Source organism: Bombyx mandarina, chromosome 20 (assembly GCF_030267445.1).
Source record: "Bombyx mandarina strain Sakado chromosome 20, ASM3026744v2".
Taxonomy (NCBI): domain Eukaryota; kingdom Metazoa; phylum Arthropoda; class Insecta; order Lepidoptera; family Bombycidae; genus Bombyx; species Bombyx mandarina.
This window is the reverse complement of record NC_143226.1, coordinates 2048738-2066945: the sequence shown is the minus strand read 5'-3', so window position 1 is coordinate 2066945 and position 18208 is coordinate 2048738. Positions and strand designations below refer to the sequence as shown.

The following is an 18208-nucleotide window of genomic DNA, read 5'->3' as shown; positions in this document are numbered from 1 at the left end:
TCAATGCCTGTACATTGAAGAAAATTTCAATAAAAAGGGGGTAAACTAAACAATTTTAAAAACTAGAGATTATTAGAATTATATTCTTTCTGTCGATTTGTTTACTCACACACATCTCCTGCGCTACTGAACGATCTCTCGTGTAGGTTTCAAAGGCAGACATAGTTTGATTTAAGGCAGAATATAAGCTGATTTTATAAAAAATCGAAAGTTACCACCAGAGCTAGAGAAGTTATCATCATCAGCCCACAGACGTCCACTGCTGGACATAGGCCTGCCACAATACCAAAGTTTGCCACGATGGCCGGCCCTGCACAGCCCACATCTATCGTATTCCTGTGACTTTTAGCAGGTTTTCGATCCATCTCGTGGAAAGCCTATCCATGTTACATTTTCCGGTGCACGGTCGGCAATTGAAAATTTTTTGGTCGCAGCAGTCTTTTAGGTATGTGCCTTGCCCATTACCACTTCAACCTCACCATCCCTCCGGCTATGTCAGCTATCCTGGGTCATTTGCAAATTTCCTCATTCATGTATCGGTCTAGCAGAGAAACATTAAATAATAGCCTTCCTGTTTACGGTTTGTGGAGAAAAGAGCATGACGGTGGTCTCTCTTTGAGCTTGCTCAGGAAACACCCAAACATTGGCCATGTTTGTGTTGTTCTTATCATTTGAATTAATCTCACTTTTAAGCCACTTACCAAAACTACATACTTATACAAATGCGCTTAGAGCGATTTCATATTTTCCATACCTAGCGTTGACAAGCGAGTATCAATGATTTCCACCTGAAAACACAATTTATGCATTAATTTCATATAGTTCGGTTCCACACAGCCCTGTTCAAGTAGGGTGTGAACATAATTAATTACTCGCTGAGTAAGAGCACCCTTGAGGGCGCATTTTATTAAATAGCTTTAGATTTCAAAACGCCATTTTAGCTCAATTACACCTTCGGCCTTTCTGCTAATTTCCTCAAAAAATAATTGAATTAAAATGCTTAGTGATATTCAATTAACGTACTTAGTGTAACACAACTGTATGTGCTATGAGAATACGAATAAAAATCATCATAAAAGTCGTCATATATCTCATTTCCTGGTTAATGCTGTGCTTGATGCAGATTAAATAAATCTTTTTTATCATATTGGGTATCGGTGAAAATTATTTATTTATGGTTAAAACTAATTTCTTGGTGACATAATTCATTATAGTTATTTTTCCCACAATTTCTGGAGATTCTCTCCAAAGTACAACTTAAAAGTGTATTTGTCAATTAGAACACTTCACAAACACTTTAAAATTCTCAATTCGCTTCTTCCGCTTCGCTTCAGGTGATCCGTTCGCTGTTTCGCTTCGAGTAGTTCCGATTACTAACTGACTGCGTGCCATCTCTGCAACGCTTTTATCGCCGATACCACATCTCTAGAATTATCGAGAATATTCCACACAAATCAAGTATTGTGTTTCCGCTATCTAACAATGGATGGCGTTGTACTTCTCGAGCATTCTAGATGCTACTAGATCCTTCGATATTCGTTCGACTATTCGGCGATAGATAACGTTACTCTTACCGGCGTAACAATATCTAAAATGCGACTCTAGGGAACTTAAGTAAATTTCAAATCATTAAGATGGTAGGCAGCTTACCGATGGTCATCTTGGGAGTTCGCAAGGATAGGTATCATCACTTGGCCCATGTCTGTAGCGAAGCAATAATGCGTCCCGGTTCAAAGGGTAGGGCAGCTGTTGTACTATAAAACAGTGACTTTTTTTTTTTATAACCGCATTTACACTGTTGTGTTATCGAGCAACACTTCCGGCCTCACATAATTAATTATTTACGAACTTAGGAAATATATAGAACTTATTATTGTCTTATAATATAATTAGTAATTTCATAATCAAGTAAATAGTTCATTCATATTTCTTTATACTTATAATATTTTATTGGTGCCTTCCGCTTGACAGCTTCCGGCGCAATAAGCCTTACGGCGCAATAAGCCTTAATGCTATTTATGTTACATAATTCGATATTATTAAATAATAATTGTACGTAAATAATCAGCAGAATAATTAAGATGAACAATGTTTAATATTACCTACTAAGTTTGTATTAAAATAGGTCAAGATGATTGTATAAATACCGGCGGTTAGCATATCTCTGTTGCATTCGTATTCTACCCACCGTAACGTGTACTAAAGAGAATATAATATTTCGTGTGGATGTAAATTGTCTCAATTGTCGCCGCCACCCTGAGGATCCGTTTATAGTTGATATCTATGGGCTCCGGTAACCATATAATAATACCAGGCAGGTGGTAAATTCGTTCATTCATCTAAGCGAACGAAAAGAAGTAGTTCCGCGAATGTCCCAATGGGGATGTTAGTAAAGACGCACTTTGTGATACATTGACCTTGGCCAATTGTAATTCCTTTAGCGACCTTCGCTGTGATGTCGTGAGTTCGGGTAATTAATAAGAATCCTTGACTGGCCACGTACAAAATAGACAGTATTCTGAAGCGTTAATAATTTTATAGGGTACGTTGATTTTAAACAAACACCACAACTAAATGTTAGTTGTATGTGTCTCAATGCCTAGAAAAAGTATATTGACACGTAATTTTCACGTCAATATCTACATATATAAAAATGAATTGCTGTTAGTTAGTCTCGCTAAAACTCGAGAACGGCAGGACCGATTTGGCTAATTTTGGTCTTGAATTATTTGTGGAAGTCCAGGGAAGGTTTAAAAGATAGATAAATATGAAAATGCTCGGAATTAAATAAAAATAACAATTTTGTTTTTCCTTTGATGTGTCCCACGTCGGACGGATTCCTTTTGTTTGTTTTAAGTTTATTTTATACAAAAGTTTAGGTCCTTTATTTATCGATTGAGGCACTACTCAGGGCTGGCTGAGGCTGAGGGGTTTTTTTTTTTTTTTTTCCACATGAGAAAATCGCCGGATCCCCACCCGCGCGGCAGGTGGGGTATGTGGGAGTTGAACCCACTAAAAACTCCTGCCGCTCACAACCGGCGCCCTACCTCGGACCGGGCCGGAGCCCAGTCGGGGCTATTGAAACGGCGGGACAGGGTTGACGCAGAGCACATTACATCCATCCCACCGTCCCACGGACGCCGGACCGGCGGCCGCCAGCGACACAACCAGCGGTTCCCTCGTTCAGCGGGCCGAGAGCCCGCTTTGATGGCGCCGCGTTACACCTTCCCCCAGAGCGGTCGGGGGAACGCGGTCTACCATCACCCGGCTTCCTATTGCGGGTGGGCGTGCAAAGCACGCCACCCCACGTCTGGGTCTCTCCCCGCATAAAACGGGTGGGACCCCTAGCTCTTAGGGGGCCAGGTCACGGATACGACCCCGGTCCCGACCCCCTGCTCGGCGGCGGCGGGTTTCTGCGTAGTGAGGAGAGCTTTCCCTCACTCGCCCCGCCGCCTCCTTCTGCGAGATGGTGCACTCGCAGAAGTCGAGCATAGCCTTCCATGACTCATCGCTGCCAAGCATCGACGCCACGACGCCAGGCAGCGACAAGTCAGGTCCTATCTTTGCGACCAGGACACGGCGCTGCACCTCTCAAGCGGGGCAGACAGCGAGCGTATGCTCCGCCGTGTCCAGGTCGTGTCCACAATGGTGACACCTCGTCGTCGGCTCAGCCCCTATCCGGCGCAGGTACTTCCCGAAGCATCCGTGCCCGGTCAGCACCTGCACCAGACGAAAGGTGAGACGTCCCTCGCCACGATTCACCCAGTCATCAAAGACCGGGTAAACCGCCTCGACGGTCCGTAGCCCCCACGTGGGTTTGGCCAATCGCCTCGACCACGCCCCGAGCACGAAGCTCGCTGCGCCACCGATAGTCGGCAGCGAGCGACTCCGCCTCCAGCTCCCATGGCGGCGTCCCCGCCAAAACACACGCCGCCTCGAAGGAGATGGTGCGATATCCGCGGATGACCCTGATGGCAACGGTGCGCTGCGGCCGGCGCAGGAACCGAGCCATAGTGGCCCGGTTGCGCGGCTCAGCCCACACAGGTGCACTGTACAGGGCCATCGATCGCACCACCCCCGCGTAGAGACGGCGCACAACCTGATCCGGTCCCCCAATATTCGGGAGCAGCCGGCTCAAAGAACCGGCCGTCCCCATCAATCGGGGGACCAGCTCCGCAAAGTGAGCACGAAAAGCCCACCGGCTGTCCAACACGAGGCCGAGGTACTTCAACTGCACCCCGACCCCTATCCGGACGCCTCCAACCACGATGTGGGTGTCAACGGGTGGCGCCCTCCGCGGCCCGTGAAACCACAGAGCCTCGGATTTATTGAGCGCCACGTCGAGACCCAGCCTCCTTATCCTTCCGACGACCAGGGCCACTCCCGCTGTGGCGAGACGGGCAGACTCCCTATAATCATCCCCCCGGGCCACGACCAACGTGTCGTCCGCGTAACAAATAACGCGGAGGCCCGGGAGGAGGGCGCCCCTCAGCACCCAGTCGTACCCGATATTCCACAAGAGGGGGCCGAGAACCGACCCCTGCGGAACACCACGCACGACCGGAAAACGATGAAGGGTCCCACCGTACCCGGTGAGGCTGAGGGGTTAGCTAGTATTAGGAAATAATCGATCACAGACTACGCAGCAATTGAACTGATTGTTAAGATACGCAATAAAAGCTTTGTCACTATTTCACGTGTTTACCTAAATCAAAACTTATAAAATAATAATAATACAATTGATATTTCAATATCACATCTCAAGCTGGACGGTGTTATTGAGGTTGTGATGCCTATGGACTCGAGTAATCTAACACAAGGTGGGTTGTAGAACAAAATAAGTATCATTGGGGACTTCTTTGCTCTAATTATTCCGCGAAGATAATACTAGTTCCTGTTAAAACATGACTTTTTTTTATTGCCTAGATGGGTGGACTAGCTCACAATCCACCTGGTGTTAATTGGTTTCCGGAGCCCAAAGACATCTACAACGCAAACACCGCCATCCACCTTGAAACATGAGTTCGAAGGTCTCACTTTTAACAGTGCAACGGCTGCTCCGCTTTTCAAACCGAAACGCATTACTACTTCACGACAGAAATAGGCAGGGTGGTAGGTAGTACCTGCCTGTACGGACTCACAAAACGTCCTACCACCAGTAAAAGTCTTTAGAGTAAATAAGTTTTTGGCCATGTCGTAAGAGAAGACGCTATTCCGACTATAGGCTCCAAATAAAAACTTTTAATGTCCGAGAATGCTTTGTTAGATTAAATATTAAACACATTGTATCTCATCGTAAATATCATATTGAGTTATAAAATGAAATTTCAGCGTCATGCTACATACAGGAACTTTACATTCTTGTTATGTTGTTAATGGGTAATATTTATAATTTTATAGTTGAATCGAGTTTGTTGGTTGATGGAAAATTAAATGTTTCGTGTGTAATAAACAAAAATAGAAATTGTCTTTGTACATTTAGTATCCTAAAGTCGTAATTTATCTATACTAATATATAAATCTTCAGTGGTTTTTATGGATGTTCCGTTATAACTACTGAACCATGTATCCGATTGACTTGAAACTTGGTATCCATGTAGAAAATACATGTACTTAATGGATAGGCTAATATTTATATGAGTGTTGGACTCCCTAATAATAATGACAATAAATAATAATGTTAATTTTAAATGCCCAGCGAAGCGGGCGAATACGGCTGGTTTCATCTAATTTTATGAGACGTTATGGGGTACTCGAGTAATAGATGGGAGACCAAAATACAGACTAATAAAAGACAATCATCATCGGTCCACAGACTTCCACTTCTGGGTACTTCATAGATTTGTCATATTGACCGGTCCTGTGCTACTCGCAATCAGCGGAGTTCCAATTCTTATAATACTACTCACGTAACAGGCAGTCGAAAAATCAGAACTAAAATCTCTCCACAGAGGTTGGCGAAGCTAAATTAAATCTAGATCTGTACGTAAAGGCTGTGCCGTAAATTTGTACACAATATACTTATGCAGTTAATTAAAAACCACTCACACATGCACAGCTGCTACAAAGTTGCACACGCATTTCATAAACTTTAATAAAAATTCGAATTTTCCGGAGTCTTTTGTCAAGTTTATAATATCGTAGAGCGTCGTAGCACGTAGCATTCGTGTACGGCTCTACGAAGCTACGTAGCTGTATTCAATTAGATTGATTTGTTGAGAATTTAGTTTTCAAATATTCAAATAAATTGGAATCAAATTGAATCATAGTCATATCGTCCAGTTTGTCTGTTTAAATGTCATAGCTATTTTAGTCAAGGAAATTTACGATAGATAATACGAGTCTATAGTTATTGTAGTCCTAAAAGTGTGTCAGTCAGTATCAGGCATAAGTTAAAAAATATTTCTAAATATTTGCTACTAATCGTTATAACTACTAATAGTCTTTATATTTAATTAAATAAACTAAAGTATCCGAATTACGGCTACTTGCAGTACATTTGTATAATAATTAATCATTTAATAATATCGTGTAGGCTTTGACCTTTACGAGTTTCTTCTCCTTGTTTTAATGGAATATTAATGACTTATAAAATTTTCGATGAGAAATATTCCATCTAATTACTTTATTTTTCTTCCCACACACTACAATTAATTACCAGGGTTTTCATTTGAGAGGTTTCTTTAAACTAAAATCCAAAGCGTAACCGGTAATGTATTAAGGTACATAATAATAATGCCTTTATTTCCCGATCATTTTACCTTATTGACTGACGATTTAAAGTAGACTAAAAAAATCGGTTGTCTGTAAAGTCGGCTTGGTGACGATAGTTGAACGTGACAACGTCATAAGAAAATACTGATGGATCTTCACTTTACTTCTTGGACTTCATACTTGACGAAAACATGTAAATGTATTATTGTATAGCAGCTGTCCTCGCGGATGCATCGCTCACTCAAGTAGGAGAGAGACAGATGTCGAATGCTGCCGAACGCAAAGCCCGATTGTGCCTCTTTGTCGCTCGTTGTGCGCTCTCGCTTGCACTTCAAGCCTTAAATGGAACGCCTCAGAGCGAGGTAACGCCGCATGAGTCATGTTTTTTCGTACGTGCAGCTGGCTCCATCGAATTATAAGACGTTGTCACGTCAAAAACAATATATTATTTTAAAAATAAAATTTAAAAGTAAAATCTACATTTATACTACAAAATGTTTCTGGTCTCGGTGAGCCTTTCGGCAAAGGCCTCCTCCAACTCTTCACACTGCTTTCTTTTTGCTGCTACTTTTATCCATAAGGGTCCAGAGGTAATAAATTAAAGTATATTCTACACGTAAATTAGTAAGTAACGGTATTTTGACGCATTTTTTTTAATGATTATCTATTTTTATATTATGCTAAATCGAAATCCGGATGATTTTAAAAAAACCCATTGAAAGTATATATACTGTTTAAATGTACTCATTTGTGTGGTAATTCACAACGTTAAAAAAGGACACGCATAACGTTTCATCACTTAAAGTAGGTGTGTGCGAGAGAGATAGCGAGATTTTCTCTATCTTTTTTATACCATACATCTTTAATATTCATTTCGTGGTATTTTCTTCTGCATACAAACGAATGCATAAATTGTGATATCTATGAGCTTAGCTAAGGTATCTTCCATCTAGATTATTATAATATAATAAAGCTATAATTATTATTTTTTGGAACAAAATTCCTAATTGGACGATGCGGAGGGGTACCCTAACCGGGAAAAAACGTCCGTAGCGTAAGATTTTTATTAGTAATGCACACAGTGTACGACTTAACTTTGTAATAACGTACAAAAATAACATATTTTTTTATCATTCATTGAACTTTAAATTAATATTTTTATAATAAGGAACTTCGTTCCTATCCGGTGTCCCACGACACCACACATCTTTGTTTTACAAATATGCAGTATAGTTAAATTGAAATATATTAATGTTTTATGTAGGTCTGGAGCAATGAGAGTGTAGCAAGCGTAGTGGCCGGGATGGCGGCCATGCCTGGACAAGGGAACAGCGTGAGTGCTGGTGAAATGAAGAACACAACGCCAGGCGAGTAAATTTTCCTTTCGGTTTTTTTTTTAAGGGTGAGGCAGCCGTTGTAACTATACTTTTTTTTATTGCTTAGATGGGTGGACGAGCTCACAGTCCACCTGGTGTTAAGTGGTTACTGGAGCCCATAGACATCTAGAACGTAAATGCGCCACCCCCCTTGAGATATAAGTTCTAAGGTATCAGTATAGTTACAACGGCTGTCCCACCCTTCAAACCGCTTTACTGCTTCACGGCAGAAGTAGGCAGGGTGGTGGTACCTACCCGTGCGGACTCACAAAAGGTCCTACCACCAGTATATACTTCTCAGTATAGTAAATGAAATTTATTACAATATTCAATTGTGAATATAAATCATTCTAGAACCCACTGGAACACACACAAAATTTTGATCAAAATCAATCCAGCAGTTTAGGAGGAGTTCACTAACACGGACAAAATAATAATATACATACATTAAGATCATATTACTAAACCTTGTTTTAATTTAATTAATGAGTACAATTTCAGTATCTGTCGAGTCTCAGAGCTGAGAAAACGAAAATAAATAAAATTTGAACACTTTTTTTATTGCTCAGGTGTGTGGACGAGCTCACAGCTCACCTGGTGTTAAATGGTTACTGGAGCCCATAGACATCTAGAACGTAAATGCGCCACCCCCCTTGAGATATAAGTTCTAAGGTATCAGTATAGTTACAACGGCTGCCCCATCCTTCAAACCGAAACGCATTACTGCTTGACGGCAGGAATACGTGTGGTGGTGGTACCTACCCGCGCGGACTCACAAGAGGTCCTACCACCAGTAAATGTAAATAATGTAATCAAAATAAGTCCACCCGTAAAACAACACATCAATCACACGGGGCAGTACTACTAATTATCAGGGTTTTCATTTCAGAAAGTTGACTAAAAAACAATATCTATACTAATATGCTTATATAAATATATAATGGGTTTTACCCATGTTCCGTTATAGCTACTGAACCATGCATCCGATTGACTTGAAACTTGGTATCCATGCAGAAAATACATGTACTTAATGGATAGGCTAATATTTATATGAGCGTTGGGCTCCCTACACCAGTTGCGGGGGCGTAAATTATGAGAATCTTTGTGGGGGTGAAAAATAATAATGTTAATTTTAAATGCCCAGCGAAGCGGGCGGGCACAACTAGTATTTTATAAAAATAAAATTTAAAAGTAAAATCTACATTTATACCACAAAATGTCTCTGGTCTCGGTGAGACTTTCGGCAAAGGCCTCCTCTAACTCTTTACACTGCTTTCTGGCGCTACTTTTATCCAAAGGGGTCTAGAGGTCATTTTCAGTTCGTCCTTCCAACTTCTGACTATTTTCAACAGAACTCTAATTTTCATTTTTGGGCTTAAAACATTTTACGTTTTGATTGTACCACGATGCGTGGCTGCGATGATGTAGTGCTCTCGAGTGGAACATGGATCGCTGCTATTTCGCCTACCTCGGCTACCAGTAATGGCGGTTCGATATAGTGTACGTCTGTAGCATAACTTTATTAGTACAAGTTCAGTCGCTCGGGTCAATTATACCTATAGGCGGATATCAATCAATTATACCTATAGGCGGATATCAAACGATTTTAGGAATTTCTTGAGGCTGAATAAGTAATTCGTAGTTCGTTTAGGCATTTGCTGATTTACGATTGATACTGTTTATTAGTTCCGGATTCTCTATAATTTTGACGGTCACTGGTCAATGTAACATTTTAAGATAGATTAAAAAAACAAACGTGTGGCACTCGGGAACTGCCGCGGTAAAGCTATTGCATAGCATTTTTCATCAACTTATGCTATTATAATTAGACAATGATAATTTCATATTAAAACAATAACAAGACCACGCTATATTAAACATTAATAAAAGCAAAATATTAACTGTCCCCTTCACACTCATAAGCTAGACCGCGCGAGAGAGAGATGAGCAGACTTTTCATGATGCGCATGCAGTGTGACGTTACGCCACGCGTTTATTCACAAACACTACACAAGCGCAACGTGTGAATGTGTTGAACGCGAGCTACATGGTAGGCGGAGTGAGGGGTGTTAGGTTTTTTTCGTTACGAATTTCATGATTCGGTCGCCGCGCTCAAGGCCCGCGATAAAAACTATGCAAAAGCTTAAAAAAATGTTTCGTAATTATTTAAAATATTACTCATTATTTAGAGGTTATTAAATTAAAATTGAAATAACATACAAAAGTTAAGAGGCAACCGTAAGTCGTTAATGAATTTTCTTTCAGCAAACCATAACAACAGAACTAAAAGAATACTTTTAGGCTGCCATTGATTTTGACTTACTTACACTTTAGCTATAACCGTTAATGTATGGTTACAACGACTGCCCCACCCTTCAAACCGAAACCTTCGAACCTTCCGAACCTTCTTCACGGCAGAAAGAGGCAGGGTGGACTCACAAGAGGTTCTACCACCACTAATAATTCCCACATCGAGCAAACATATGAATCATAACTACGAATATAAATTAAAATGTAACTAATTATTTTTCCTGATAATCCTGACTTTTTAGATCAAAGTCATCAGGCATCGGCAATTTTCCAAATTTTCAATTTAATCGGCAGTCTTTAAGTTGCCGCAAATTACGTTGATAAAGATTACATAGATACACACATACAGGTCGGGCCACTAAAACCGTGTTAATAACATTGTTTGTAAACAGCGGCAAGCAACAGGTCTTCAAGTAGTGGCTCGCGTCGGGGGTCCTCTCCGCGCAACGAAGATGTAAGTGTTGGCGATCATTTATTATTTATAAGGCACTATTTCACTATAACACTGTAGTATTGTACGTCATAAGTTATATAGAGACAGTTAAAATTTATTTGTTTTGGTTGTTATAGTTTATTTGTTTTTAAGAAATGAAAATAAATCGTATTTTCATCGGGTTGTGCGAGTCGGAGACACAATTAAACCGACTTTTACGGTTTATTTTCGTGTTTTTTTGTTGTAATTATATTGTTTCCGAGGTTTCCAATACCTTATGGTTTTTTTTGGTCACTGAATACTTAGGTCTTTATCTATGAAATTGCCGTTTAGTATACAGAAAGTTACAGTTTTTTTATTTTACTTTATTTTGTGTCAAACAAAATATCGATGTACCTCTGCCAACGCAGCAGTGATTTATAAACGTCCTTCTTGAAGAGGTCAGATGTACTCCAGGCCTAGAAACTTTTCAAAGCTTCATAAAACTATATGCGTAGTAGTATCTTTCTTATCTACTTCATTTCTCTGCTTTAAATATGTTACTCTTTAAATATTTTCAAGAACAAATAGATAAATATATGGCAAATCACAATGAAAATGTACGTACTGTGATCGAAAACTAATTAGCAACCATTTTAAAAACAATACCATACGTAAGTTAAATATTGTCGTAACCAACTTTATATTTTATTTAACAGCAGCAAGAGACGTGTGACGCGACAATACACAAGCCGGACTCCACAAGCCCGCTTCCGCCAAGACCTCGCCCCGTCAGCTACGACAGAGACCACAGTGAAAAAGTCAATACCATAGTATGTATTGTTTTTTTTTTTATAACGCATATTTCGTTCATGAAATCTTAATCAAACTGTTTTTGGTATTAATATTTTTGAAGCATCCGTACACGTCCGTCTTAATCATTTTCACGCATGACTCCCGCAATCGGTGTAGGTATATTAAAATTAAATGCGCAAAATGTATACGTGCTTATCGGTTTTAGGGTAAGTCGGTAAATTCGCGTTACAATTACCCTGTTTGTTTCTGATGGTAATTAATGTGTTCCTTTTGAAGGCATTCTTGTTGAAATGTCCACCGCTAGCAATAGGTGTAGGTAGGATAGGTAGCTAGCAGTAGGTGTACTCTACCAGCACTAAGCTAGTTAATAATAGTTTGATAATGAGAAAAATTATAACCTGCCTACTTCTGCCTCGAAGCAATAACGCGTTCTGATGGAAGGGTGGGGTGGCCGTTGCGAATGGAGACTTAGAATTAATATCTCAAACGGGAGACAGCATCTATGATCTTCGGTAACCACGGAACGGAAAGGATTTAAGGGTAGGCAGCGGCTTGGCTCTACCCCTGGCATTGCTGAAGTCCATGGGCGACGGTAACCACTCACCATGAGGTGGGCCGTATGCTCGTCTGCCTACAAAGGCAATAAAAAAAAGAGCAATAGGTGGGTCGTAATACATGCTGCCTGAGCAATAAAAATATTTAAGCTACCTGTCTCATTTTAATTCAGGGTATACTGTAGCTAAGACTACATAATATGTCTTACCTAGAACACAGGTACGTGTTATTAGTTTCGTCTTATTTTTGTTATAGGCTAGTTTAACTGGGGCGGGCGTGCTGACACACACAGCACCTTCGTATGAGGAGCAACGCGCCAGTCCAGCGTTGCTTAGTCGAGGGGCTGGCGGTACTCCAGGAGGACGCAGCGCACGCGATGATGGCTATTGTTCAGCCAGTAGCACTCCAAGGGCTCTTGGTACGTATTGCGTAGCCCACTAAGTTTCCCGCCGGAACTTCATGCTTCCGATCCGGTGGTAGATTCAACGACGTACCGCTCTTGCTAGAGCAGACATTAGGCCATTCTTTCAAATTGAGCCTTTTATTCACGCTGACGCCAGATTAGCCCCTCGAAGCTACTGACAAATAGATAGGAAAAAGAAAAGAAAAGGTGCTTTCTAAATAAGGCTAAGTACTTTTTAATCGGACAAGATTCAAATTGTTTGAATAAATTGATTGTTTGATTTAAGTTATCGATATTCATGGAATTAATTTATTTTTTGTTGTTTTCGTAATTGTTAGAAAAAGGTTTTTATGAAAGAAAATTTTAATAAAAATCCTACTATAAAAGTCGTAAGTTCTACTATCTCGGAGATAGTGTGAGAATGTGTCCTATTTTCACTAGTCTATATATATAAAAGAAAGTCGTGTTAGTTACACTATTTATAACTCAAGAACGACTGAACTGATTTGGCTGAAAATTGGTGAGGAGGTAGCTTAGAACCAAGAGAAGGACATAGGATACTTTTTATCACATTCCCGTGGGACTTGACATAAAACGTGGTAACTATAACAAAACGCAACTGACAGCTAAACGTAATATATTCTATAGTTAATTGTGTTAATTATAGTAGAATTTTGAAGTTGACCGGTTGATGTGTTTGAAACAAACCGTGTGGCGGAACAAAGTTCGCCGGGTCCGCTAGTAGAGAATAAAAATAAACAAACTAAAAGCAAAACATTCAAAACATAAAACAACAAGCCGTATAAATTGAATGTAAGAATTCGCGTACACTCACCGCCGACTGCTCTGTCGTATCCGGATGTCGTAAGATTTAATTTTACAATAAAGAAAACCACTTAAGGTCGTAATAAACGAACAATAAACAAAGTTTTCCAGTCGGCCGGACATGAGAGCGCAAATACAGGAAACAGGCAATAAGGCAAAGGATTGAAGAGCCCGTACACTTCTATCAGTTTTTAAATATATTTTCTGTTTAGACGATTGCAACATGACTTTCGTGAAAAGTAAGAAACGAAGCCGTATTTGTTCAGCATTGCGGAAACTTGTTTAGAATAAACAAAATCTATTAAGCGGGCTTATTGTGAAGTGACCATTTCTGTTTATTCAGTCTTTTATTTGGTCTTTAAAAATGCAGAAAAACGTATTATGTACCCGTCCGCTTCGCTGGGCATTTAAAATTAACATTATTATTTCTCACCCCCCACAAAGACTCTCATCATTAACGCCCCCGCAACTGGTGTAGGGAGTCCAACACTCATATAAATATTAGCCTATCCATTAAGTACATGTATTTTCTACATGGATATCAAGATTCAATTCAATCGGATGCACGGTTCAGTAGTTATAACGGAACATCCGTAAAAGCCGCTGTAGATTTATATATTAGTAAAGATACCTGTTCTTTATTTACTAGTATATGTAAATAGGTGCGTATCAAAATATCAGTACATATCACGATATGATGTTTTGTTTACGTATTATTTAAAATGAAAAAAAAGTGAGTACCACCACAGCAGATATTAATGAAATATCCACATATTGGGTTAGGGTTGTCAATATCACTTTTTAAATGTAATTACTTACTTAATTTAAGTAAGCTCTTCATTGGACTACAGGTAGCTTTATGGAGATGATTTTAATTACACTTAATGTCCATGCTTCCATGTTCAGTATTTTCGGAATATTTAATTGTTTTAAAGAAATATCCTGAGGTACTATCGAGCACAATTTCGAATAACCTTAGATTCATTTTTTTAGTGTACTTAAAACAGAAAATATTGAGGACACAGTTACTTTTCCGATGTAATATTCCAAATGTACCTAATTATTCGGTCGATTGGAAAATATCCCCAGGGCTACACGATCCCGGCTACCTATTGATTACCTTTTGATGAGCCTACAAAAAGAAACTGACAGCTTTTTTAATGTCCGTACTCTTTTATTTTAAACTAAAGAAGAAAGTACGGTTTTCTTTAATATTTTTCTATTAATGAGATTAGTGCTTTTGTCGTTTGTCTTAGTAGACATGTATAGATATAGTGAAAAAAGATTTTCATTCGTAAGTTTCCGGAAAAGTTCGTATTTATCGTGCTGTCTCTAATAGCTTCAGTGCAATGACATTATTCATTTTGACATTTGACACTAAATAATAAAGTTCCTTAATAATTGATATGAAAATGTCACTAATTTAGTACAAACATTCATTGACAGTTCGGGTATCATCGTATTCCGATAAAGATCCGAGTTTTCCCGAAGGAAAATAATTTCTCACTATATATATGGTAAATAATGTATTGGCGATTTTTTTTCATTAAAATGATGAATTCGGTCATATCGGTAATTTCAAAGCCAATCACATGTAAAGGGGTAGCGCAGCACATAGAAACTCAAATGTAATTGTCATCAACTACCTTGTATTGTGTTACAACTGTTCCTTGAAGACCGGAATGCATGACTACTATTTTGATAAAATAAGTTACATACGGAGACGAAAGTTAATAATAACAGTATAATAATTCAGAATTACACGGTCAATTTTGGCTTGTAACTGACAATAATTTTAAATTTCATGTGACGTAACACTAAAACTAAAAAGAATATGTTCGATGCATTGTTTTATGATGAACGAAAATCATACGAATCTGCACGTTTAAATAATAACAAATTTAATTTAGCGTCACGATATCATTAAGTCATTCGTAATAGTAGGTATGATTTAAAAACGCGATCGACAAGGACACCACTCTATCGGCATTATAAAGCCTTCAATTATTGGAATACCGATTCCGAGGCATTCCTGTGCGGCGGGTGCTTTTTGAATTCCAATCGAGTTGGCACCTCGATGCGGAATTACAGCGGAATTTTTCCGCGTCCACATCCCTATTATGAGGGCCGTAGCTCGAATGCTTAAGACATTATTGCGGAGCGGAATGAGGATGCGACTCTGAGACCAGGTGGATAATCGTTTTGCGGACACGATTTCGAATTTATTACGTTTGAGCGTTCAATTCTTTGCGGCTCTCGAGGCGAATGCTCGCAAAACAGACGAGACTCTGAAAGTGGTTCTGTGTCATTTATTTTCGTTACGTTTAAAGAAACGATTATGCATCTAATGATAATTTTCATTAAGCTCATTTTGAATATTAGTAATTTGATTTAGATCAATTATTTTTAAATTTAAATCAATACATGTATTAAGAAAGGTGAAGAATCTGGTTTCATTATACATTGGATAAAAATGAATAACTAAAAAAGTTTAAACGGAATCTCATGTGTTTTTCAAAGGTGGATAGATTAAATAGTAAAAGAATGAGTAGTAAATAAATATAATAAATATTTTCACAAATGGCTTCCACAATGAAGGACTACTATAAAGTAAAAATTTTATTTGCGAAATAGTTGGTTTTTGGCCGTCTTATAATCCCATGTAGATGGGTTTAACGGCTCTAAATATTTTTACCAAGAAGCAATAATGCATTCCGGTTTGAAGAGTGGACAGTCTTTATACTATATAATTAGCGGTCGCGGCTTGCCCCTGGCATTGGTGACCTCAGTGAGCGACAGTAACCAATTACCTTAAGGTATGCTCGTGGCTCATACCAGGTTGGTTGTGTACTAATCTTCCTACAAAGGCAATAAAAAAAAGACTTAAAACTTATATTTATGTCCGGGAGTTCATTCATATATTAGACTATAATATTATTTTTAATAACCTTGTATTTTTAGGATGACTGTTATTGTTTTTTATTTGTTTCAGACCACAAGCCAACGAAGGGATCTGTCGTAACCTTATCGTGCTACAAAAGTAAGCAAATTAAATCATAGAGAGTTCATTTAAAAACGCTTAGGGTATTGAAATATTTGTACTAAAAATATTAAAGTTATTATTATACACCGATGTATGCAGAACGTTTTTGAAAACAAAAAAATCCTGACACTAATACAATATAAACAACATTTTAGAATCTATTATTTCATTGCGTAGTTTGCAATGTAATTCAATTTAAAGTTTAATGACGTAAATAATCTACGGCAGCCTTTCTCAAAGTGAGCGATAACGCCCCCTTGTGGGCGCTGCAGGCCTAAAGGGGGGCGGTAAGAGAGAGAAAAAAATGGGGGCGTTGTCTAGAGGCTTGTCAGGCGATTTGTAATTTCATCTAGGAGGACTCCTAGACACCGACTGAGCCCTTGCTATAGCAGTTTTTAAGTAGGTGAAAAAATGGGGGCGCTACAAAATAATTTATTCTCAAAGTGGGCAGTAGATGAAATAAGTTTGGGAGCTCCTGATCTACGGTCTCACTGGAAAACGTAGGGCGGTTCCTAGTATTCGTTTCCTGTAGGTTGTTACCATGCGTTTGCCGCTAGGGGCGCTGTTACACCTCCATACAAATCTGAGATAGCTTTTACGCGAACGAGAAGTTAAAAGACTCGCACTAAGCACACTGATATTACTGGTTCACGAGATATGGCTTCATTAAATTAAGTACATTAAGTAAATTAGTAACGGTAGGCAGGGGCTTGGCTCTGCCCCCTGGCATTGCTGACGTCCATGGGCGACGGTAACCACTAACAATCAGGTATGCTCGTCTAGTAAAAAAAAAAAATGTTCTTGGTGAATTTAGACTAGTTAATTTCCGTTTCGACTTAGGCGATGTTCTATCTGCACTCTTTACGTATGTCGCTTTTTATCGATAATAAGAGAATAGGGTATAGGATAACACAGCCGGTGTGATATATTCGGAAAATCCGATGTAAGTGTGCCGATGTTCAAACCTCGCAGGCACGTTTTCCAATGAAGTACGTACTTAACGTAAGTGCTAATAAATAAATAAAAAATGTAAATTTGCCTAATTATTGTGTGAGGGCTTATAGTAAGCACGGATAAGTATCACCATCCTGTCCACTTTTGTCGCGAAACACGACCTTTTTAACAGAGTGGAAGCAAACATTTTTTTTTATATTGCTTAGTTGGGTGGACGAGCTCACAGCCCACCTGGTGTTAAGTGGTTAGTTAAGCCACATAAAAAAATCTACAACGTAAATGATACCCACCCACCTTGAGATATAAGTTCTAAGGTCTCAAGTATAGTTACAACGGCTGTCCCGCCCTTCAAACCGAAACGCATTACTGCTTCACCGCAGAAATAGGCAGGGTGCTGATACCTACCCGCGCGGACTCACAAGAGGTCTTACTACCAGTAAAAGGTAATCCAATCCTACCGTGATTATGCTTTCACGTCTCAAGATTCAAATTATGTCTATGGGCTTCATAAGCGATAGTGCAAATATCTTCCAAAACCTATAATTTTTTACCAATTTACTGGAGTTCTTGAATGAAACTAAACCGGAAATTCGTTGGTTTTGTTTTTCAGAAGAGCCCAAAGTACAAATAGAGGAGGAGTATTTTTATACCGAAGGCAGCAAACGACTTAGAGCGAACAGCAAGCCTGGTCAGTAATTTTACAATGTTAATAAACTAAATAAGATAAATATTAATTGGGTACAAGTGACATAAGTTCATCTAGGCCTAACTTAGGATTCCCTATGGTTACCAGAGATTGA

The 18208-nt window shown here is 39.2% G+C and overlaps 1 protein-coding gene across 1 annotated transcript in view; it reads left to right on the top strand.

Annotated features, from left to right (window-relative positions):
- The window catches only part of LOC114245044 (sodium-dependent noradrenaline transporter), a 47950-nt gene that overhangs the window by 17791 nt on the left and 11951 nt on the right, over positions 1-18208 (top strand). Inside the window, exons 2-7 of the mRNA XM_089735724.1 lie at positions 7979-8081; positions 10793-10854; positions 11532-11645; positions 12439-12601; positions 16404-16451; positions 18019-18096. Of these exons, the coding sequence (XP_089591850.1) occupies positions 8018-8081; positions 10793-10854; positions 11532-11645; positions 12439-12601; positions 16404-16451; positions 18019-18096 (529 nt within the window). The 5' untranslated portion in view covers positions 7979-8017. The remainder of the gene's footprint in view (positions 1-7978; positions 8082-10792; positions 10855-11531; positions 11646-12438; positions 12602-16403; positions 16452-18018; positions 18097-18208) is intronic.